General features: G+C 35.7%; 1 protein-coding gene across 2 annotated transcripts in view; it reads left to right on the forward strand.

Moving 5' to 3' along the window:
* Positions 1 to 21,716, forward strand: part of SREK1IP1 (SREK1 interacting protein 1) — a 42,704-nt gene extending 20,988 nt beyond the window's left edge. The window contains exons 3-5 of one of the 2 annotated variants that reach the window (XM_045999885.1): positions 3,250 to 3,393; positions 19,314 to 19,386; positions 21,412 to 21,716. In XM_045999885.1, the coding sequence (XP_045855841.1) occupies positions 3,250 to 3,393; positions 19,314 to 19,386; positions 21,412 to 21,601 (407 nt within the window). In that variant the 3' untranslated portion in view covers positions 21,602 to 21,716. The remainder of the gene's footprint in view (positions 1 to 3,249; positions 3,394 to 19,313; positions 19,387 to 21,411) is intronic. The other variant, XM_045999886.1, reaches the window with a different exon arrangement.
* The last annotated feature ends 3,522 nt before the right edge of the window (positions 21,717 to 25,238 follow it).

Below are 25,238 nucleotides of genomic sequence, written 5' to 3' on the forward strand. Positions count from 1 at the left end.
TCAATTGGTAAAGTGTGCAACTCTTGATCTAGGGGTTATGAATTCAAGCCCCATTTTGAGTGTAAGAGATTACTTTAAAAAAGGGTGGGTGGCGCCTGGGTGGCTCAGTGTGTTAAGCCTCTGCTTCGGCTCAGGTCATAATCTCAGGGTCCAGGGATCGAGCCCTGCATCAGGCTCTCTGCTCAACAGGGAGCCTTCTTCCCTTTCTCTCTCTCCCTGCCTCTCTGCCTACCTGTGATCTCTCTGTCAAATAAGTAAATAAAATCTTAAAAAAAAAAAAAAAGATTGGTCTGCATATGATTTAACTCATATGTGAAATTTAAGAAACAAAACAAATGAACACAAGGGAGAAAATAAAGAGAGTCAAACCAAGAAACAGACAATGTTAGCGAATAAACTGAAGGTTGATGAAGGAGGTGGGAGGAGATGGGTTTTATAGGTGATGCATTAAGGAGGACACTTGGAATGAGCACCTGGTGTTATATGTAATTGATGAATCACTACTTCTAAACCTGAAACTAATATTACAGTGTATGTTAACTAACTGGAATTTAAATAAAAATGTGGGAAAAATTGGACTAACATCAAACTAGGTAAAGAAACTTAATTGCAGCTATATGTCATTATTAATAAAACAACAGAAAATTAAAGACTAAAAATTTTCAAAATAAAGAGACTGGGGAACGACGAGGAGATAGATTAAATATCATTGATATTTAGTGGTTTTTCTCACAAAAATGATAACTTCATATGATTAAACTAATAACAACCAAAAGAGCATGGTAGAGAAATTTCAACATCAGACTTTGGAAGCAAGAGCAGTATTAGGAATAGAGATTCAAGAATAGTGAAAAAGGTAAAATGATAATGATCTTGATTGTGCTTACTAATATAGTCTCCAAATATTTATAGTAAAAACTGTATTACAAGGAGAAATTGGCAAATCTTTGATGATAGAGGTGCTTAGAAATTACACTATCAGAAGTTATTAGACAAAAAAAAACAATGGAGAAGATTTAAACAGCAAAATAGACATAGTACTCTATCCTACAGTGTGATATGTATTCTTTTAAAATACATCCAAATCAGTTCATTAATTTACTAGGTGATAGTCCACAAAATAAATCTCAACAAATAGCAAATAACTGATCTCATACAGACCCTACTTTCTGGTAGCAGTGTAATAAATTTATAAAACAACAAAAGCATAATTTGAAAACTCCATATGTTTGTAAACTAAAAAAAAAAATACTTTTGAATGATTCATTTAGAAAGAAGTCACAACAGAGGAAACTTGTTTCCAGCAGTATGGCAGACTGGGTCCTCTTGCAAACAATGAAGACACTTGTATAAAATGTATAGTACATATATTAGTTACAGTAGTGTTCTAAGAAGAAAATAAAGAACTAGAAGATGGGGTGCCTGGGTGGCTCAGTGGGTTAAGCCTCTGCCTTTGGCTCAGGTCATGATCTCAGGGTCCTGGGATTGAGCCCCACATCGGGCTCGCTGCTCAGCAGGGAGCCTGCTTACCCCCCCTCCCCCGCTTGCCTCTCTATCTGCTTGTGATCTCTCTATATATATCAAATAAATAAAATCTTTAAAAAAAAAAGAACTAGAAGGTAATAATCAAAGGAAAACAGAAATTCAAAGAGGTAAGACTTGAGGGTATTTCCTGAACCCAGTGTTCATGAACTTGTGTTTTCATGGGTTGGCAGAATATAACAGATAAAAGCAAGGCCTGGGGTCCTGCTTAAGATTGGGACTCTAGGGGCGCCTGGGTGGCTCAGTGGGTTAAAGCCTCTGCCTTCAGCTCGGGTCATGATCTCAGGGTCCTGGGATCGAGTCCCATGTTGGGCTCTCTGCTCAGCAGGGAGCCTGCTTCCTCCTCTCTCTCTGCCTGCCTCTCTGCCTACTTGTGATTTCTATCTGTCAAGTAAATAAATAAAATCTTAAAAAAAAAAAAAAAGATTGAGACTCTAATAAGAGGCGTTCTTGTATAAATGTAGAACTTACAAAGGATTTCACACTTAAAGTAAGAGGACTGGAAATAAACCCTGGCATAGAGTTAGAGTGAGTCATTAATGGATCGTGGAATCGATTACATGGTTACCATCAGCACTGTGTGTTGTTTCTTATCCTTGTTTTTGAATATCAAATGTAGTAACGCTTGAGGTAACTTTGTTTCATTGTTAATGTGTTAGTGTATATTTGTATTTGAATGTGTATATAAGTGCAAAACATAATATTGAGTGGCAAAAACTAGTTGCAGACTGATAAGTAAGTATAATTGAGTGTAGGTTATAAAATAATGCAGTGTGCTGTTTTGGAAAGATAAATACCAACTGTAATATACCAGCTTCCGAAGACAGAATAATGGGATTATGACAGTCTTCCAAGGAACGGTGCAAGATCCCCACCTTTGTGTGTGTGCATGTGTGTGTGCACGGGTGTGTACGTACAGTACTTCTGCAAACATTTACTTTAAAAAAAGAAAGCTAAGTGAATATGACAAAATGTTAACATGTGGGTGATAGGCACTTGGGTATATATTGGCTATATAATTTCCTGTACTTTTTGTGTTATTTGTACTATATGATTTTTGAAAAAGCTGTATCATGCACTAAGTGGGTAACTATTACAGTTTTATAATGGGGAGAGTCTTTAGAGGGTGAATGATGTCAGAATGAATTTTTTTTTTTCAAATGAAATTTTTATTTAAGTGTTCTGTAGAAGAGCACCCTGGATGGCACAGCTGGTTGAGTTTCTAACTTGATTTCGGCTTAGTTCATGATCTCAGGATCGTGAGATGGAGCCCTATGTTGGGCTCAGTGAGGAGTCTGCTGGAGTTTCTCTCTCCCTCTCCCTCTGCACGCTCTCTCTCTCTCTCTCTCTCTCTAAAGTGAATAAATCTTTAAAAAAAAAAACACAAGCAGTTATATTATTATGACACCTTTAATTAGATGAAAGCTATATAGTTGCTATGTAATTAAGTACATAAAAAGGGAAAACACAGGAAGTGTGATGTAGCCAAAAATGCTTGTTAAATTAGAAGCCCTGATGAAGAAAGGAAGTTCTCTCTCTTGAGTGGTTCATTCTGGGAAAGCAAACTATCACCCACTGAATAATCAAAGTTTAAACATTGTATTATTAAAATTGTAACTTGTTTCTTAACCATGAGGCAACAAACCACAAATGTATAATGTATATATTATTTTGTCATTCACATTTTTGTATGTTTGTTTTACTTAGCCGGTCACCTGACATTTGAATGCCGCAATTTTCTCCGAGTGGACCCCAAAAGGGACATAGTTTTGGATGTGAGCAGCACAAGCAGTGAAGAGAGTGATGAAGAGAATGAAGAACTGAATAAATTGCAGGCATTACAAGAAAAAAGTAAGTAGTACTTATTCTTTCCCTCCATCCTTTAAAAATGTTTCTAAACTTTCTGCCTATGATTATGTCATGTTTATTGTTCTCTTGTATTGATCAGTTAGATAGGTTGTATATATTATGTAATAGGTATTGCATAGGTAAGGAAATAGACTTTGACTATTCTAAGTACTTTGCCAAAATCAAACAAGTGATCAGTGTTAGAACCAGGAGGCAAGTCTGTTTCTGATTCCACAAGGCAGGTTTTGTCGTTGTTTTTCCGTCACACTAAGATGTGTCACATGGTACAAAGCTTCTGATTTAAGACTTGGTTTCTAGACCTGTTTGGCCATTTTGTAGCATGTGCCTTTCAGCAAGTCATTTAACCACTTTGAGCCTTAATTTCCTTGTGGGGTATCACAAAGAATTGGTGTGTCAAGTCACACTCATTCCAATCAGAGATGTTAACTGGTAGCCAGATTTACTAGTAATCTCGTACATACATGATCATGAGGCATAAGGAAAGCTGCAAGGTTTCTAGGACCACCAATACAGCTCCCCACGTGTTTTCTTTCTACTTCAGAACCCACTCTGGCCAAGATTAACATGAGTTTTCTTCATTACTTACCCAAAAGAAAGTCCTTTAATCATGAAATATCTCAATTTTATATCCATGTAGTCCAGGGAACCTCATAAATCCATAAATCCCAGGATTAGGTGCCACAAATAATCTTAGGCAAACCAGCTACATCCTACTTTAAGCAGTATATAAATAAGGATTCTCTTGCCAGCAACTTGATTATGGACCTCTAGCTTTCAGAACTGTGAGGAAATAAATTTCTGTTAATTAAGCACAACACCCTCCTCCCCCTGACCAACCATTCTCTAGTTAGCAAATACCATTCATTTGTTTCCAGGAGGTCTATCATTAGCCTTTTTAGGAAGAGATTTGACTAAGTTATCTTTTTTCTCTCTTGGGGGCATCCTCCTCTCTCCTCAAAGAAAGAGAAGATTGCATGCCTACTGTTAAGCCATTTCTTTCCCATCTCGTGTATAAAATGGCCCATCCTTGCAGTGGGGTTTTTAGGGATAAAATATAATGCTATAGGTGAAAATACTTTGTGAACTTCAAAATGCCATGTGGTAGATGTCACACAGAATAAAAATGCAACTTACTTGAGTATGGGCTTAGGCATGGAATGAGTTAAAAATTAACTTTTTTAACAAAAAGTTAAAATCTTATTTTAGCTCATCAGAGAATAAACCATATACCTTTTAAAACTTTTTAAGTTTTCCACATTACATCCAGTGAATGTAAATGAAGTCAAATGCCAGCGTAGTAGGACGGGCTGAGAAGGCAAGAGGAGGAGAGTCCTACAAAGGGCAAGCAAGACTTACATTACATATGAGTACATACAGCTTCAGGTAAAGATAGCTTCTTGGCTGTACACACTTGATTTTACTACCTACTGAAACACCACTGAAGTGAGAGTGGAAGAATTTTTTTTTAAAAACACAAAGGCAAAATGAAATAGGAAGCAGTAGTAACAAAATTTTGAAAAGCAGATGGGTTTAAGGGTAATGGACTGCACACTTGAGAAAGCTCAATCCTTGAATAGTAGGAAGTCTGAGGAGTCACCTGATAGTATATACTTTAAAACTCCCCGAAGACTTGGTAATGAGTCCTTAGGTACCTCTGTGAAGACATCTGTAAATCTAAAAACAGAAGGATTGGTTAAAAATCTGAAATAATCCCCTTCAGTTCCCTTTGCCTACTCAGTGAAGCCAGATGTCTTCCCCCCCATCACCTCAGCAGGCTACCAGTGTTAGATAGACCCACACAAAGGCGCATTGTTACAAAACTTTGTATCACAGGGAATAAGGAGAATATAATTCACACTTCAAGAGTCCAGGATAAAACAGGTCATAGATGAAAGATCAAGAGTCAGAATAACTTTGTTCTTCTGTAAAGAAATACTGGAAGCTAGTAGATGTGGATAATGCTTTCAAATTTTTGAAGGAAAATTATATCCAAATGAGAATGATATACCCAACCAAATTATCAACCAAGTGTGAGATAGAATAAAGGCCTTGTGGCAGGCATTCAAAGTAAAAAGAGAGAGAGGGAGGAAGGAAGGAAGGAAGACTTACCCCTCACGTACTCTTTCTTAAAAGCACTGAGTCCAGAAGTTTCTAACAAAGTAAGGGAGTAGACCCTAAAAAGGAAGATTTTATAGGAATAGAAGAGATAAGAAGGGAGTCTCTAGGGTACTTGTAGAGACGATCTCAGGAAGGCAGCCACTCCAGTCATAGAGACCAGGGGCTGAAAGAGCAAAATGAAGATTCTAGGAGAGAAAGCCTAAGATTGTCAATTCCACAGAGACAGTTCCTACCCCATCCATCTCCACTGTCCTATCTAAAAATAAAAAAACAAGAAAACCCAAAACCAAACCAAAACAAAAACTCTAGAATTTGTAAGGCTGCTAGAGAACACATAATTTAAACCTAGTTTTACAGGAAAGGAGCTGAGGACAGGTAACTCCCCAGGTCACTAACTTGTCACCATGAAGCCAGCACTGTGATCCATGTTTCTTACCTACTTGTCCTATAGTGTTTATAGTGTGGTGCTTTCCTACCTTAGAAATTACCCAGTCTATTGGTTCTTGACCTTTTTTCCCTCACCACATCAATCTTGAAGGAGAAAGTACACCCTTATCATGAACAGTGGTTTAGTCTAGAGGTGACTTTTGAATCAGTAGTTGGTCAGACTTCCTTGTTAAAATCAGCTTTCCCTTAACCTCACATTGAGAATGACTAACTCAATATAGACTTTTTTTTTCCCCTTAAAAAGATACACTTGCCTACCGTCACTTAAACACTCAGAACTTGTTTCCAAGTCTCATGGCTCCCACACAAGACAGTGCTTATTTCAGGATAGCTTGCAGATTTCAAAAAGTATTATAAAAGGGATCCATATTTATTTCATGGTCATCTAGTGGAAGCCCAGTGACTCCCTACTCAAATAAACAATAAACTGGTTCCTAAATACAAGGAGAAAAGGTATACAGAGGTAGTGGTTCTTAGTTGCATTGATAACTTTCTGATGCTGCTCAGGATCTCTGATGGCGTGAGGGTAAAACATGGACTTGCTGACTGTGGGTTCTAATGCCATAAGCTTTAGTGGTACTGAGGGCTCCTAAATCCTTCCTTGGTTCTTGGAGGTGGGGAGCTCTTGTATCAACTCCTTTGAATAAGTTATGGTTTGGGGGGTACTTTTTTGGTTGACAATAAAAATGGGGAGCCAGGAGAAAACAAAGAATTTTTAGTATACTTACGTTAATTAGTTGTTCTGCTTTTATGAAATAGAGACATAAGGGGAAGAGAGCTAAATGTCACCAAATAAAACTCAAAACTTATTTTTGTTTAAGTTATATTTTTTCTTGCTTTTGTTTACATTTGTTTCTATTATATAGCATATTTTTCAATGTATTTAATGTATTTAAAGAATTAAAAGAACATAATTTGATCTTTCATTTAAAACAAAAGTCCAAATGACAAATACATCAATTTTTGACACAAATTCGATAATGTGAGAGCAGGACTTGACATGGATGAGAACAAGTGTTGTCTTACAGTACAACAACGTGGAACCCATGCAGCCTTGTAAAATTGTATTACAAGTGCTGTGAACAGGGAAAGATTCAATAATCCATACCTAACGAGAATTGAAAGATCTTATTGATTCACTGTGTATGTTTGTGTGTGAGCATGCTTTCTGTTCAGTGGCATTACAATGCTTTAGTAAGCTTTTTAAGGTTTTATAGTATATTTTGAACTTGCTGAAGAAACTTGCCTTTGGAATTGTACATGATAGTAGCAAATATCTGAAGTCCTATTTATGTTATAGTATGCAGAAAGCCAAAGTAAAAGGATTTTACTATTTCCAAAGGACCCAAGAAATCAAGAGTATGGATTTTTTTCTCATTCTGTTTTATCTAGCATCATTTAATATTAATCAGCTATTTACCTGTAATCAGGAGGTAGTCCTCTCCTGATATCTCATCCCTTAATATTTTATGATATTCTTTTAGTGCAGTCCTCCAAAAAAATGTTGTATTTTGAGAAATTTGGCGGTTTCGGCTTTGTTTGATGTTTTGGTACGATTTTGTTTGTTTAAGAAAGTTTTATGTTAAGTTCGTACTTGATATTATTTAAAGATGGTTGATACTGAATGCTGCCCAGGAGAAAATACCACAGTCAGATATTTGCATGTTATCATTATTGTGTCTCTTGTTCCCTTTAGTAACTGCTGGAATTAGATTCAAGCAAATGACTTACAATGGTGCTTTCAGTCTTCATAAAGATAGGGCTTAAGTGAATCAATAGCATGATTAGACTAAAACTAGTGTTTGGCTCAAAATGTACTTTTCAAGGAGGGCACGTATTGCATGGAGCACTGGGTGTGGTGCATAAACAATGAATCTTGGAACCCTGAAAAAATTATTTTAAAAATGTACTTTTCAGGGTGCCTGGGTGGCTCAGTGGGTTAAAGCCTCTGCCTTCGGCCTGGGTCATGATCCCAGGGTCCTGGGATTGAGCCCCACATCTGGCTCTCTGCTCAGCAGGGAGCCTGCTTCCTCCTCTCTCTCCCTGCCTGCCTCTCTGACTACTTGTAATCTCTGTCTATCAAATAAATAAATAAAATCTTTAAAAAAAAAAGAATTTTAAAAATGTACTTTTCATAAGAAAGCTACAAAAGATATTTGCTAAGTAGTTGATTAGAAGTCACAAAAGTGAATGGAAATTTAGACTAATGGATCTAGGTTTGGAACCACTTAGGTATTTAAATGCAATGGGAGTAGACTACAAAGCTGGTGACATACGCAAAGATGTAGTGGCTGACGCTGCTGGTGCTACGAGGGTGGTCCTTTCTTGTTATCCCAAAGTTGTCTCCCAAGCACTGGATCATATCCTGTGATGCCTGTATGTTACACAAGAGTCTACCACTCTTGCTGAACATTAGAAACATTAAGTGGTAAAGTACATAGGGGCTTTTTGCCTTCAATTTTGTATTCCAAGGTTAATTGTATCATTTTCCAAGAAAATACTGTTTTGAAAAAACTCAGATTCTTTTCCCTATGCCTATTACATTTCAATATCCTGTCTCAGAAGGAACTTCAGTAAATAGAGGTGGAATCATTTTAAGAGTGGTGGTATCGAAACACTGAACTATCTAAATCAAACTTTAGGGGCGCCTGGGTGGCTCAGTGGGTTAAGGCCTCTGCCTTCGGCTCAGGTCATGATCCCAGAGTCCTGGGATCGAGCCCCACATCGGGCTCTCTGCTCTGCAGGGAGCCTGCTTCCTCCTCTCTCTCTGCCTGCCTCTCTGCCTAGTTGTGATCTCTCTCTGTCAAATAAATAAAAAAAAAAAAAAAATTAAATCAAACTTTAGTCTTCAGTGCGTGAATTCTCATATACCGTTACTGTCAATACTGCTAGTTCCTAAGTGTCGTAGCCAGGAAAAAAGATTTCTTGAGTTCTAGAATTATTTCTTTTTTATTAGAACTAATTTCTCTGTATAACCGAGACACTGGATTCCTTATCCATCATTCCTAAATGGAAGTGGTTATTTTTCTCCTAGCTACTTATTTGCTTGGTTTCTTACAGCTTTGCAGGAAGGGCATGTTTATAGTAGTCATTCTGAACTTACAGATACCAAAAAAATCTGCTCAAGAGAAAGCTAAAGTGACTATTTTAATGTCGGATCAAGTCAATTTCAAAACAAAGAATATTACTAGGGCTAAAGAGGATTTCTTTATAATGATAAAAGTGTTAGTGCAGAGGACATCTGAATACTAAGTGTTTATGAATACTAAGTGGTTATGCCCCTAATTACAACTTCAAACTGTATGAGACAAACTGCTAGAACCACCAGGGAAAATCCTCCACAATTATAGTTGGAGATCTCAGCATTCCTCTCTCAGTAAATCAGAAAGGATATATAAGACTTGAATAACACTGTCAACCAACTTGACCTACTCAGTGCTTGTAGAACACATCACCCCAAAACAGCAGATACACATTTGTTTTCAAGAGCGGGTAAAAACATTTACCTAGATAGACCTTATTGTATGCTATAAAACAAGTCTTAGGGGCGCCTGGGTGGCTCAGTGGATTAAGCCGCTGCCTTCGGCTCGGGTCATGATCTCAGGGTCCTGGGATCGAGCCCCGCATCGGGCTCTCTGCTCCGCAGGGAGCCTGCTTCCTCCTCTCTCTCTGCCTGCCTCTCTGCCTACTTGTGATCTCTCTCTCTGTGTCAAATAAATGAATAAAATCTTTAAAAAAAAAAAAACAAGTCTTAATATTTTTTGAAGGATTCACATTATACAAATTATGTTCTCTATCCACAAGGGAATTAAGTTGGGAATTTAATAATACCGTCCAACAAAATTCCCCAATATATGTAATCCAACATATTTCTAAACAATCCATTAGGTCAGAAAAAAGGCAAAAGGAAATTAGAAAGTATTTTGAACATAACACAATGTAATATTTATGGGATGCTCTTGTGGGGTAAGCTTCTGCCTTCGGCTCAGGTCTGGATCTCAGGGTCCTGGACTCGAGCCCTGCATCAGGCTCTCTGCTCAGCAGGGAGCCTGCTTCCCCCCCACCCCCCACCCCCGGCCTGCCTCTCTGCCTACTTGAATTCTCTCTCTCTCTCTCTCTCTGTCAAATAAATAAATAAAATCTTTAAAAAAAATTTTTTTTAAAAGGCAAATTGACAGCACTAAATTCCTGTGTTAGAAAAGAAGAAATGTCTCAAATTTATAATGTAACCTCTGCCTTAAACACTAGAAAAAGAAGAGTAATGAAACCCAAAGTGAGCAGAAGAAAGAAAATAAAAAAGGTCAGAGATGAAATCACTGAAATGGAAAACAGGAAAACAATAGAGGAAATTAGAGAACCAAAAGCGGCCCTTTGAGAAGATCTATAAAATTGAAAAATTGCTCTCCAAACTGATAGGTAAAAATCAAAACAAACAAAAACCCCTGTATCCGAAATTAAAGAAGTGACAACACTGCAAATTATACAGGTGCTAAAATAACAGAATACTGTGAAAAACCTTATGCCAATAAATTGAACAACGTAGATAAAATGGACAGTTACTTAAAACATACAAACTACCAAAACTCTTTGAAGAAGAAATCAACTGAATGGCTTGCATGTACTAAAGAAGTAAAATATTTAGTTTAAAAACTTTCAACAAAGAAAACTCCATAGCCGAATGGCTTCTCTCTTAATTCTACCAGATATTGAAGGAGAAATAATACCATTTCTACATAAAATCTTAAAAATTGAAGAGGAGGGAGTACTTTCCAACCTAACTTATAAGACCGGCATTGTTCTGATAACACTACAAATAGAGACTCCTACAAACACAGGCACAAACAATTTTAAGCAATTAAAAGAATTTTAGCAAATCAGATCCAACAATATGTGAAAAGGATGTTATGACCAGGTGGTGTTTATCCCAGTAGTATAAGATATGTTTCAATTCAAACCCAACCAATATAATTTACCATTTCAATATTCTTTAAAAAAGAACACCTATATGATAATTACAGCATTTTAAGAAATTATATGAGGAACTCCACTATCCATTTTTGATAAAAATGCTCAGCAAACTAGGAAAAGAAAAGAATTTTATCAACTTGATAAAGGACATATGTTTAAAAAAAAAAAAAGGAAGATTACGTAATACCTAATGGTGAAAGACTGAATGTTTCTATAACATAAGAATCAAAACATAGATGTCCACTCCTACCACTTCTGTTCAACATTGTAGTGGAGAGTCCAGCCACGCAATAAGATAAGAAAAATCAAAGGCATCCAGATTGGAAAGGAAAGAGTAAAAGCTATTTAATGACTTGGTCCTCTATATAGAAATCCTGTAGAATCTACCAAAAAAAAAAAAAAAAAAAAAAAAAAAAAACTTATAGAAACTAGTAACCTGAAAACTAAGTTCAGCAAAGTTGTAGAATACGAAATTGACCAATGGGCACAAATCAATTGTATTTCTGTATTTTGACAACAAACTATCAAAAACTGAAAATTTAAAAATACCTTTTATAACAGCATTAAAAATGTGAAATACTTAGGAATAAACTGACAAAAGATGTGCAAGTCTGGAACATACAAAACATTGTGAGGGATGTTAGAAAAATGAACGAATCGAAAGATAGCCCATATTCGTGGAATAGAAGATTAAATTTTTTTAGGATGTCTGTTCTCTCATTGAACACTACATCAAAAACTAATGATGTACTATGTATTGGCTAACTGAATTTAAAAAAAGAGAGATGTCAGTTTGCCCCAACCTGATTTATAGATTCAAACTAATCACAATCAAAATTCTAACAGACTATTTTAGAAATTGACAAGGCTCTTTAAAGGTCTTGTGGAAATGTAAAAAAACTAGAATAGCTAAAATACTTTGAAAAAGAGTAATAAAGTCGGAGGACTAGCACAACCTATTTCAGGGTTTGGTGTAAAACTCCAAGTAATTAAGGCAATGTGGTATTGATGTAAGGATAGATCCATGGAACAGAACAGATTCATTTATGGCCAATTGATTTCTTTGAACTTTTTATTTTCAGAGAATTGTAGATTCACATGCAGCTATAAGTGATAATACAGAGAGCACTTTGTACACTTTATCCAAGTTTCCTTCAATGGTAACATCTTCCAAAATTGTAGTACAATATCACAACTAGGATTCTGACATTGATAAGAATCAAGATAATATTTCTATTAAAGTCACACCCACTTCCCCTTTGTCCCTACTACCTTCTTTAAAGTCACACCTTCTTCCTTACTACCTTCTTAATTTCTGGCAACCAAAAATTTGCCATTTCTGTAATATAATTTTGAAACTGTTTTATAAATTGATTCATATAGTATATAATCTTTTTAGATTGGCTTTTTCTACTAGCTATAATTCTCTGGAGATGCTCTCAGTTTGCTGCACATTTCAATAGTTTGTTTCTTTTTATCGTTGAGTAGTGTTTAAGTACATGATCCTTTTTGAGTTGATTTTTCTTTAACATGAGAGACTCAAGCCAGATTTTGGTCTTTGCTTAAAAATAACCAACAGTTCTAGCACTCTGTTGGAAAGCTATCTTTCCTCCATTGAATTTCTCTTGCATTTTTGCCAAATATCAGTTGCTCATACTTATGTGGGCTTGTTTCTTTCTTCTATTCCATTGATCTTTGTGTCTTTTTTTCTACCACTGCCACACAGTCTTGATTAACATAGCTATATAATAAGTCTTAAAATTGAATATGCTGATTCTTCTCACTTTATTCTTATCCAGAGTTGTTTTAACTATTCTTTATTCTTTCCATATAAGTTTTAGAATAATGTCTATATCTACAAAGAAATCTTGTTAAGTTTTGTTAAGAATTGCATTAGGGGCACCTGGGTGGCTCAGTGGGTTAAAGCCTCTGCCTTCGGCTCCAGTCATGATCCCAGGGTCCTGGGATTGAGTCCCATATCAGGCTCTCTGCTCAGCAGGGAGCCTGCTTCCTCCTCTCTCTCTCTCTCTCTCTCTCTCTCTGCCTGCCTCTCTGTCTACTTGTGATCTCTATCTGTCAAATAAATAAATAAAATCTTTAAAAAAAGAATTGCATTAAAAATGTATATCAATTTAGGGAGAACTGACATCTTTACTATGTTGAGTCTTCCAATCCTTGAACATGATCTGTCTCTCCATTTATTTAGATCTTTGATTTCTTTACTCAGCATTGTGTCATTTTCAGCATAAAATCCTGTACATGTTTTATTAGTTTTATACTTAAAAATACTTCTTTTTAAAAATACTTATAAGTGGTGTATTCTGAATTTTATTGTCTCTGTTTATTACTAGGCTATTTTGAGTTTTGTTGTCTCTGTGTTTATAACTAGTATATAGAAATGCAATTCTTTTGTCTATGTTTATACTAAGAGTTTTTTGTAGATTCCTTGGGATTTTCTATGTAAACCAACATATCATCTGCAAATAGGAGTGGTTTTATTTATTTCCTTTTGATTTGTAAGTCTCTTTTTTCTTGGTTTTTTTGGTCTATTACCATATCTCGAGCTTATAGCACTGTGTTGAGAAAGAGTGGTGAGAGAAGACATTCTTACCTGGATTCTAATCCTAGAGGACAAAAGCATTTATACTTTCACCATTATGTATAATGTTAGTGTTAACTTTCATGTAGTTACTCTTTATCAAGTTGGGAAAGATACTCTCTATTCCTGTTTTTTCTCAGAGTATTTATTGTGGAATAGTTGTCAGATTTTTGCCAAAAGCAGTTTCTGCATTGATCAGTATGATGTTATGATTTCTCCTTAGCTTGTAGATATGGTAGATTATATTATTGATTTTTTGAAAACTGAACCAGTCGTGCACCCCTGAGTTCTATTTGCTAATATTTTCTTAAGGATTTTTCCATCTATATTCATGAAACATGTTGGCCTATAGTTTTCTTGTTTTGTACTATATTCGTCTGACTTTGGTATCAGAGTAACAGTGACATAGAATATTGCGATTTCATTCTTCTTTTTTTTTTTGAAAGATTGCATAAGATTTGCATAAGAGTGGTGTTAATTTTTCTTTAAATGTTTGGTGAACTTCTTCAGTAAAGTTCTCTGGGCCTGTAGATTTCTTTTTCGAAGTTTTTAAATTACAAATTCAATTTCCTCAGTAGTTAAAGGGTTTTTGAAATATTCTGTTTCATGTGAAATAAGTTGTGGCAGTTTGTTTTTTGAGAAAGGGGTCCATGTCGTCTAAGGTGTCAGATTTATTTCAGTTATCCTTTTGATGCATACAGGTCCACACTGATGTCCCTTTTATTATTCCTGACACTGTTAATTTGTGTCTTTTTTTTCACATTTTGCTAGAGACTTGTCAGGTTTATCGATCCAGCTTCTTTTCTTACTCTTTTTTTTCCTGTCTTCAATTTCATTAATTCTTGTGCTTTATTATTTTCTTCCTTCTACTTGCTTTGTGTTTATTTAGCTTTCTCCCCCTACGTTCTTGAGATTCAAGCTTAGGTATTATTAATTTGAGACTTTTCTTCATTTCTCTTGTAAGCACTTAGTGCTGTAAATTTTCCTGTCAGCACAGCTTTACTGTGTTACACAAATTTTGATATATTTCACTTTCATTCACTTCAGTGTGTTTTGTTTTCCTTGAGACTTCTTCTTTGCCCAGTGGATTATTGAAGGTGTTTTTTTTCCCAAGTCTGTGGAAATTTTCCTGTTATCTTTCTTTTACTAATTGCTTATTTGAATCCATTATGGACAGAGACATAACTTTGTATATGTTCAGTTCTTTTACGTTTGTTAAGATTTGCTTTATGACCAAGGGTATATTCTGTCTTGGTCTATGTGCTGTAGGCACTTGGAAAAAAAAGGTATGGTCTACCTTTGTCGGGTGGAGTGTTTTTAAAATATCGTTTAGATTCTGTTGATTGATGGTATTGTGGAGTTTTTCTCTATTCTTGCTTACTTTGTGTATGGTATCAATTAATTGTTGAGAGAGAGAGAGATGTTGAAATCTCTGCCATCATAGATTTCCCTGTTTTCTCCTTCCAGGTCTATCCGTTTTTGCTTCATGTATTTTTAGCTCTGTTATTTGCTGCATACACATTAAGATATGTCTTGTTAGTGAGTCGACACTTTTATCTTTATATTATGCCTCTTTGTTCTGAAGTCTGTTTTATCTGCTATTAATATAGCTACTCTAGCTTTTCTTTGATAATGTTTGACATATTTCTATCCTTTTACTTTGGGTGTCTATATCATTTTATTTGAGGTAATATGATCCATCCATCCAGTGTGGATGGATGGATCATATTTTTCAATCCACTCTGCCAATTTCTTTTAATCGGTATCTTTTTTTTTTTTACGTAAATTATTTATATGTTAGGACTAATCCTGCCATTTTATTATTTGTTTTCTTTTGACTCTCTCTGTTTTTCATTCTTATTTTTTTCATTCTTGGTTTTTTTTTTCCCCTTGCCTTTTATGGGTTACTTGAATATCTTTTAGAATTATCTCTAGTGCTTTGATTTAGCTACAGTGTCACTTGAACACTTGTAGAATTGCATTTTGATTTATCTGTAGTATCTTTGGCTTTGTCCATAGTGTTTTTAAATTTTTCTATGGTGTTTTATGTAGCAGTTTTTGGTGGCTCCTCTAAGTATTATGTATACAAAATTAATCACAGTCTACTGGTATTGTCATCTTACCAATTCAAGTGAAGGGTAGAAACCATGCCTCCCTTTATGTCCCTTTACCCTCTCCCCTTTTTAATACTGTTGTTCTAATTATGTTTTCTACATACATTTAGAACCATATGAGGCAATGGTTCTAGTTTTTGCTTCAACCATCAAACATAATTTAGGAACTCAAAAGAAGAAAGCCTGTTATACTCAGGTTTTTGATTACTGTGTTCTTTCTTCTCAATGTTCCAGCATTTCTTCTTTTTTCAATTCCTTCCCATTTAGAGAACTTCCTTTAGGATCTGTCTGCTGGTAACACATTCTTTCACTTTCTCCTTATCTGAGTGTGTCCTGATTTCTCTTTCATTCTTGAAGAATATTTTTACCAATAGAGGATTCCAAGTTGACATTTCCTTCAGCACTTAAAAAATGCTGTGCCACTTAACTTCTGTGCTTTCTAATAAGAAATCTGCTTCCATTTTAATTGTTTTACTCATATAAGTAATGTATTATTTTTCTCTTTCAAGATTTTTTTTTTCATTTGTTTTCAAAGGTTAAATTGTCATATAACTTGATATGGATTTCTTTGGTTTTACGCTGTTTGGGGTTTACTCAGATCTTGAGTTTGTAAGTTTATGTCCCTTGCCAAACTTGGGAAGTTCTCAGCTATTACTTTTTTTTTTTTTTTTTAAGATTTTATTTATTTATTTGACAGATAGAGATCACAAGTAGGGAGAGAGGCAGGCAGAGAGAGAGAGAGAGGAGGAAGCAGGCTCCCTGCCAAGCAGAGAGCCCGATGCGGGGCTCGATCCCAGGACCCTGGGATCATGACCTGAGCGAAAGGCAGAGGCTTTAACCCACTGAGCCACCCAGGCGCCCCTCAGCTATTACTTTTTATGCCCTCCTTCTTTATACTCTCCTTCCAGGACTCCAAGTGACATAAATATTGTGTCTTCTGTTACTATCCCCCAGATTCCTCAGTCTCTTTTCTTTAAGCCTGTTTCCTTTCCATTGCTCAGATTGGGTGATTTCTGTTGTTTTGTTCTTCCGTTCACTGATATTTTTCTTCAGTGCTTTGCATTCTGCTATTGAGTCCATCCACTAAGTATTTTAATTCCACTTATTATATTTTTAGTTCTAAAATTTTTATTTTGTTCTTCTTTGGATTTATAGTTTCTCTGGGGCTTTCATATTTTTTCATTTGTTTCCAGCATCTCATTATAGTTCATAGAAACATTTTTACAACAGCTGCTTTAAAATCTTTTAGGATTATTTTAATACTGCTCTCATTATAGTGTTGCATTTTCATTGTTTCATTTTTTATTCAATTTGAGATCTTCCTGCTTCTTGACTTGCTGAGTTCGTGCTCGCTTCGGCAGCACATATACTAAAATTGACTTGCTGAGTTCTTTTCAGCTCAAACTTGGGCATTGTTATGTTGTATTATGCATCTCTGACTTTTCTTAAACCTTCTCTTTTATCTGATTTTCTCTGGTATGACCACAGAAGGAAAAGTGGGGATACCACCTTGAGACTGCCAGGAGGAGACAGAAGTTCTGTTTCCCCACTCAGATTCTGCAAATACTCAAAGTGGCATGACTTCTTGTTACTGCTGGGTGGAGGTAGGAGTTCCAATTCCCTGTTGAGGTATCCCATCGTGGGAGTGGTCTTGTTACCACTAAGTGATGATGAAGGCCCTGACTTTCATTAGATCTCCTCTGACAATACTTCACTGTAGATGGAAGGGGTCCTTCATTACTACTGGCTGGCAGCAGAAGTCAGAGCTTCCTAAGTTGTCTCCATTGACACTATTAGTGGAGATCTCTTTACTGGCCTATGGAGATGAAAGTTCTGGCCACCCACTTAGACTTCTCAGGCTGGGGAATTGAGGTGCCTTATCACAGCTTTACGAGGGTGGAATGTCTAGGTTTCCCATCTAGCATCTGCTGACATGGGTGAGGGTGGTGCCTATTTTTTCTGTGATGTTTGACTTCAGAAAGGGCAGTTATTATCTATTAGCTACCTGTTCCTAGGCTGTCCCTGTTTTGGTCCTTTGGGTAAGGAAATCGGGCTTTTGTTAGGGCATTTTTTGGTGTACCTGTTGACATTGCTAGATTAACTGCTTCTTGACCTACAAGTCTGGGCTATAGGAAGCAAGAATTCCAGGGAACTCACTACTGTGTCCTCTGGGTTTCAGGATCCTTAGCTGGTCTGTCTTATTTCTACTTTTCAGTTTTTTATGTTTGTTTTTATAATGTCTGGTATTTTTTAGTTGAACTTACTAGGAGAAAAAAATACACTTACTTCATCTTCCCAGAAGCAGAAGTCTAAATGATTTTTTTTTGCTGCTCAGCTGATTTTTTGACAAAGGTGAAATAAGTTGCAAAATATATATGCCACTGTATTTATATACCATATAAAATACCATATATCCATCTTTCAGAAGAGAGAAAAACTTGGGATTTATTTGTAACTATTTTACATAAGTGATTGTATATGCATATTTGGTTGTTAGAGAGCAAGCTTAGAAGAAAACACACCAAACTAGATCTGTTGTTGTTGTCCTGGGATCCTAACATCTTGATTCTAGAATCCCATGATGCTAAGTTTGTTTAAAAAAGAAAATTTTTAAAAGCTGTATTCAAGGGGCACCTGGCTGGCTCAGTCAGTAGAGCATGCGAGATCAACCCTCTTGATGTCAGGGTTGTGAGTTCACCCCCTATGTTGAGCATGGCGTCTACTAGGAAGGAAGGAAGGAAGATAAGAAGAAAGGAAGAAGAGAAAGAGAGAGAAAGACAGAAAGAAAGGAAGGAAAAAAGGAAAGGAAGAGAGGAAGGAGGAAGGAAGAAGGAAGAGAAAATCTGTATCTGATTGTATTGTTTTGCTTTTTAAGACCTGAAGTGCTGCCCACTAAATTGTTGACATTGATTTGCTATGGAAATTAATGGTGGGGTACATGAATTTTTTTTACTTAATGTACCTAGCAGTGATAGAAATTTTTCTAAAAAAGCATATAATAGTTTTTACAAGCTTCTTAATAAATAAAAATAATTAAGGACCTTGAGGGTATTAAACTAAGTGAAATAGGTCAGAGAAAGATAAACATTGTATGATTTCACCTATACATGAAATCTAAAAAATAAACAAAAAAGCCAAGCTAGTAGATACAGAGAAGAGATGTGTGGTTGTTAGAGGCAGTTGATAAGGGTAATCAAAATGTGCAAACTTTTATTTTTTATTAGTTTTTATTAGTTGTAAAATAAATCATGGGGATGTAATGTACTGCCTGTTGACTATAGTTAATAGTACTGTACTGTATATTTGAAAGTTGCTAGGAGAAGAGATCTTGTAAGTCCTCACCCAAGAAAAAAAAATTGGGGGTAACTATGTAACGTGGTGATAGATGTTAACTATACTTACAGTGATTATTTTGCAGTGTATACAAATATCAAAATATTATGGTATACATCTGAAAGGAACATAATGATATATATCAATTATACCTCAATTAAAAAAAAAAAACTACCAGGAAAGGAGAAGTTGTTACAAGAAAAGTGCAATATCCTAACCAATGAAATTCATCAGCCAACAACCAAAATAAAAAAAAAAAATGTATACATACCATATTATTCTGTAGATTCATGGTATCCTGATTCTTTCCCCTCAACACACAGGAGTAAATGAAGAAGAGGAGAAGAAAAAAGCAAAAAGCAAAGAGAAAATCAAGTTGAAAAAAAAAAGGAAAAGGTATTTTTTAACATCCTTGTTTTTTAAAAGCAGGACTGTGAATCCAGGATGGATTATAAAATTTTATATTTTGTGTGTTTTCCAGTTAATTTGACACTAATTTCTTTTTAATGGGAATTAGCTATTCAGTTGTTTCAGTACAATAACAAAGTCAGGAATCAAAAAATGTTGATACCTAGCCACCTTAATTTTTTTTTTTTTGGAGCAAATTAAGGTATAAATAAATAATAGCTACCCTCCCTTCTTTTATGTGTTCTAGAATTTTGATTTTAAAACATCAGCCAGGCTTTTAATTGGATGATTTCTAAGTTCTTTACATATATATTTTATCCTCATATATATGAAGTTGGAGCTTAAATATTTGTATTCTCAAAATATCATTATCATAGCTACAAAATTAAGTTACTAATAAGATTTATATACTCACTAATGACGCTGAAAATTCCTTCAGGGCTTTCAACAACCCTCATCAGCCACCTGTGAATTTTTAATATCAACTTAGGGCCTGAAATTAAATGAATTTTTCTAGGCATACTTAGCAGAGATTTTACCACCTAATAGAATTGTTGTGTACAAGTCTAACACTGTGTCTTAGAAATGAGAATCCAGGACCAAAAAACCAAAGAAAAATGTACAGGCAAAGAAGCTCTAGTCAGAATCCATAGGACAAGCAGGGTCTTTAAAATAGGAAAACAGGGGCACCTGGATGGCGGCGGGTTAAGCCTCTGCCTTCAGCTCAGGTCATGATCTCAGGGTCCTGGGATCGAGCCCCGCATCAGGCTCTCTGCTCAGTGGGGAGCCTGCTTCTACCTCTCTCTCTCCCTACCTCTTTGCCTACTTGTGATCTCTCTCTCTCTGTCAAATAAATAAAATCTTTTTAAAAAAAGGTAGGAAAACAGACAAGAGTTGACAATAATGGAGTTGAAGAGGGAACAAGAGAATCCATGAGAAAATAAGCCCAGGAAACAGCCAGAAGTCTGAGTTAGACAGACAAGATGGAGAAGAGAGTACAGCATCACAGAAACGGAAAACTCGGATTTCCTACACTGGATTCATGAGTCACTCTACAGACCCAACCTTACAGCCTCAGACACTAATTTTTTTCCCTTCTGTATGTCTCTGTTGGGTTTTCTTAGCTTGGGCTTTAACTTTTAATCATTAGATCACTCAACTATTTCTTGAGATCCCTTTTTTAATTTTAAATTGACTCGGTTTCTGTCTTTTCACACAGAGTTTGGGTGTGGGCAGATTATTGTATACCTGTTTATATAAGATCTTAAGAGGTTTCTTCTCTGTTTTTTGTTACTTTTCTTTTTTCTCATAGTAGAGGAAGGAATTTTATAGTTTTCCCCCCTAATTTTTTTTATTAGAGTAATTAGAAAAAAAGAATAATGCTTAGTCGTCCTCATTGATTTATACTCATTCAAACACATCTTTTTTGTAACCAGTGAAAATTACTTTGGATTGCAAGTCCTCAGCTGTGTCACTCTGCGTCTAGAAGATTCAAGTATTCTAACTTGAGAAATCAAAAGAATTAACAAAAGTGCTTTTATTCTGCTTATTTTCAGCTTTCACCCATTAATACCGAGGTACAATTATAGCCCTTTTTATATAAGTACATCTTTCTGTAGCTCTTTTAAGAGACCCTGCTAACAAGTTATTGTATACATGCATGAATTGTATGTATAATAAAGGCTTGGTAAATGATGCTTTGCTTACCTTGTAAGATTTTGAAGGGCATGACAGGATGAAAAACTGAAAATCACAGAAAAATCATTATATCCTTACTGAATTTAAAACTTATTGCTAGAGTTGAGCAGAATTACTCATCCGTTTCTGTGGCCAAGGAGCAAAAATTCCGAAGTCAGTACTTGAAGAGAATACAAATACATAAAGCACATTTTGAGTTTCTTTGTTTATACCTCACCTTGCTCCAAGAATGATTTAAGTCAGTTAAAATCCCATTTAAAATTTACCTATCTGCCATAAATGCAATTATCAGTCAGTATGTATTATTGCCCATAGGTCTTATTCATCCAGTTCCACTGAAGAGGACACTTCAAAACAAAAGAAACAAAAGTATCAGAAGAAAGAAAAGAAAAAAGAAAAAAAGAATAAGTCAAAAAGGGGGAAACACCACAAAAAGGAAAAAAAGAAGAGAAAAAAGGAAAAGCATTCTTCCACCCCTAATCCTTCTGAGATCTCCAAAAAGTAACTGGATCTTCGGCCTAAGCCATTAAATTTAAAAATCGGTTTTGAAAATTATCTGACCTTCCTTGGAATTTGCTATATAATTATGCCTTGCAATAAATCACAGCCTTTTCCATATAGACTTTTTTTCATATATGGGACCATTGTCATCTGGCAATACATTTTTAATGTGCTGACTCTAAAGTATTGAATCAGTCTTACTACTTGGTAGACATGCCCCAAGTATGGATATTTGTACATACAAAACACATCATTTTTGGTATTCATGACTCTTCGTCCAACTAGTGTTACTGCTTCCTAAGTTGATTGTAAATGGCTTTACTACAGTCAACACAGATAAGCTACCTAGCACCTAATGAGTGTTTGTTGAATTGAGGATCCACCTTCCAGTGATAAAGTGAGGTAGGGGCTAATGCTTTGCTCTGGATTCTGAAAGATTTAATAGCTTTATATCCTATGGTAATATATAAAGATGGTGAAATTTTTCACTGTTGTTTTTGGATCTCATCTTTTTTGGATGTCATAGGAGATGAAGCTGCTTACTTGGTTTTAATTAGAACATTTGAAATGAATGGGTTGGCAGAAAGATGAAATGAAAATATTTATAAGGAATATTTACTGTTACACAAAACAGAGTGTCTAGTATCTGCCTCTGAACTGTAACAATTACAATTTCCTTCCTTGTTTAAAAAGACAAGTGTAGTTCCGCCTCATAGAGATGATGCTGTGTTGGGTAGAATTTTTAGGACAGACTCCTGGGTTGTTTTACAACTGTGCCATATTGGCATCTCTTCAAGTGATACCTCAAACACAGAACTTTTTAATTAGGAGGATGACAGCTAAATCATCATTAGAACTGATTTTTATTGTATTCTGTATGTAAATTTTATGAAGCTTGTTTCTATGAGTAATGTGGAAATTTTTATAAATGTGAACATATATATTTATTTGTCTAAAATAATTTGTAGTTTTGAAGCTGGTTTCACACTGAATTTATGGTTTCAATAATGACCAGTATGGGGGTGTTTCTCTCTTTTACTTCAGTCATAGACCTTAAGTGCAGTGACCAAAATTTAGGATTAAGAATTTTATTCTTTACTTTTTAAACTTAAGAGCCAGGGAGTTGCATCATGAAAGCCTTTATATAACAATGGAAATTTTATATGGGTAAGCATTTTCAAACATATATTAGTAGATAGAAGTGTTTCTTACATTTTTAATTTCACAGTGATCAGTGTCACTTACTTTGCTTAGTTTAGATAGCCCTGACATCCACTAAGTCAAACGCTTACTGATGTAGCAGCGTCAGATGTCACCCAGTTATCATGGCTCCACACCAAAGACTTGCAAGTACCTCACTGTGGTGCAGTTAGAAATTTTCAAGTTGCTCACCTACAGACATGGCTACAGGTGAAATCAGGTAAGTACACGTATCCTCCCAAGCCGGAAAGGTGTACTGATTCTTCATGCAGCTCCCCTCAGTCATGACCTCAGTCAGACCAGGGGAGCTTTCTGACCCCTCAGTCCTGTGCTTACCATATTCCCATTCTAGGGAAGCCACATCGCCATCCCTGTTCGAGCGGTACAGCTGAGGAAGCTTTCACACTTCTAGCTTTTCCATAATCTGATGTAGTCAGATGGCCTCCTCAAAAAGAAGTCCTCCCCCCACCTTTTTCTTTTTTTGGTAGTTCTGTCAGTTGTTGAAGAGAAACAGAGTTACTGGTTTTTAAGGGTTTGTTTGGCCTTTGCTGTATTTTACGTATTTTTTAAACTGCATTTTACAAAAATATGGTTCTTTATCATGATGAAAAAAATATAGAAAAAAATTTTTTTAAATGATTGAAAAATGCTGCATGCACAAGGATGACCTCATCCTATTGATTGTGTAACGGGTTAAAAATGCTAATAATTGTAGTGAAACAAAGTTAATTCAGGTATTTGTGAGTTTTGTAGAGATTAATAATTGGTTCGTTAGATTTGTTTCCTGAATGGGGACACAATTAATAATTGTCCAGAAGAGTTATATACAATTCAGCACTTGTTAGCTTATACAGTGTGCAAATTAAAAACTTTAATGCTCAGTAATTTTTTCTACTAGATAATATTCTTGGAATTATTCTTAAGTAAATTCCCCATAGTATGAGAACAGTTTATGAAATCTCTCATCTGAATAAAATTCATTTCTTTTCACTAATTTTCATCTAAAATGATCTTGTTTTTGGGATTGCATATAGAGCTCATTCATAAATTTTGGAAGATTAGTGAAATTTTCCCTGAGGCAACATGTAGCAGAAGGAAAACTGAATTTAACAGTAAAAATCCCAAAAGTCCTGGCCTTTCTAACCACCTGTGTGACTTTTAACTAAATCATTTAGTTCTCTGGGCCTTGGTGTCTTTCATCTAAAACATACTGTACCCAGTTATCTCTGAGACCTCTTCCCCTCCTTAATGTATATGCTTATCAATATTTTAGTACAATTCAAGTAATATTATTCATTTTAGAAATTATTATAGGTAATAAGGTAGCATTCTATAATGGTAAAGTTTGACTTAATACAACTGTTAAACACATTCAACTTCTTTAAGCAGGTAATTGATATTTAGTTTACATTCTTACCAATAAATGTGTATCATTTTCACTAGATGCATATAGAATTTATGTTTAGCTTTGTATCTGTAACCTGATTACCTGAATACCTAAGGCTATTGCTTTTAGCTGATGGACCTACTCCCTATACAATTCCCTCTCTCTTTTCTCCATTATTATCTCTTGGCTAAAATATCTCTGAGGTATCCTTAGTTGTTCACCCTTCATACATATCCGTTTATATCTTTGGTTCTCTGAGGCCAAAACATCAATAAATAAGGAGTAAAACAATTCATGTGTCTGTATTTACAATTGACTCTGTCTAAAGTTATATAACCCCAGGTCACCTTCAGTTAAACTAGGTTGTGGAGTTATGAATAATGTTGGTAGAAATGCCATCAGTTCCTTTATTCAGCAAACACCGATTGAGCGCCTGGCATGGCAAACAGTCTGCTAAATACTGGGGATACAGATATTCTTTTTTTTTTTTTTTTTTTAAGATTTTATTTATTTATTTGACAGACAGAGATCACAAGTAGGCAGAGAGGCAGACAGAGAGAGAGAGAGAGAGGGAAGCAGGCTCCCTGCTGAGCAGAGAGCCGGATGCGGGACTCGATCCCAGGACCCTGAGATCATGACCTGAGCCGAAGGCAGCGGCTTAACCCACTGAGCCACCCAGGTGCCCCGATACAGATATTCTTAAGACCCATTTGCTTCCCTGAAGAGGTTCCTAGCTTAGTTGGTAGGAGAAGCAGCAGAACACAACACTGTGATAAGTGCAGTAATTGACCTGAGCGTGCATTTATAGAAACACAGAAGGTTACTTAGCTTGCCTGGAGCAGTTAGAAGAGGCGACCTAAAGAAAGTATTGTTTGTCTTGGATTTTGATGGAGGATGAAAGTGGAAGTGCTGGCAGTTCCTGATGAGTGGGTACTGTGAACAGAGACCACAACAGAAAAATCTGAGTTATGTGCGTGTCAAGAATTGCAAGCAATATGTGAGGCATGAAGTGCAAAGAATTAAGACTACTTTTGTAGGTTCTCAGGAACCCGAG

Source organism: Meles meles, chromosome 3 (genome assembly GCF_922984935.1).
Source record: "Meles meles chromosome 3, mMelMel3.1 paternal haplotype, whole genome shotgun sequence".
Classification (NCBI taxonomy): Eukaryota; Metazoa; Chordata; class Mammalia; order Carnivora; family Mustelidae; genus Meles; species Meles meles.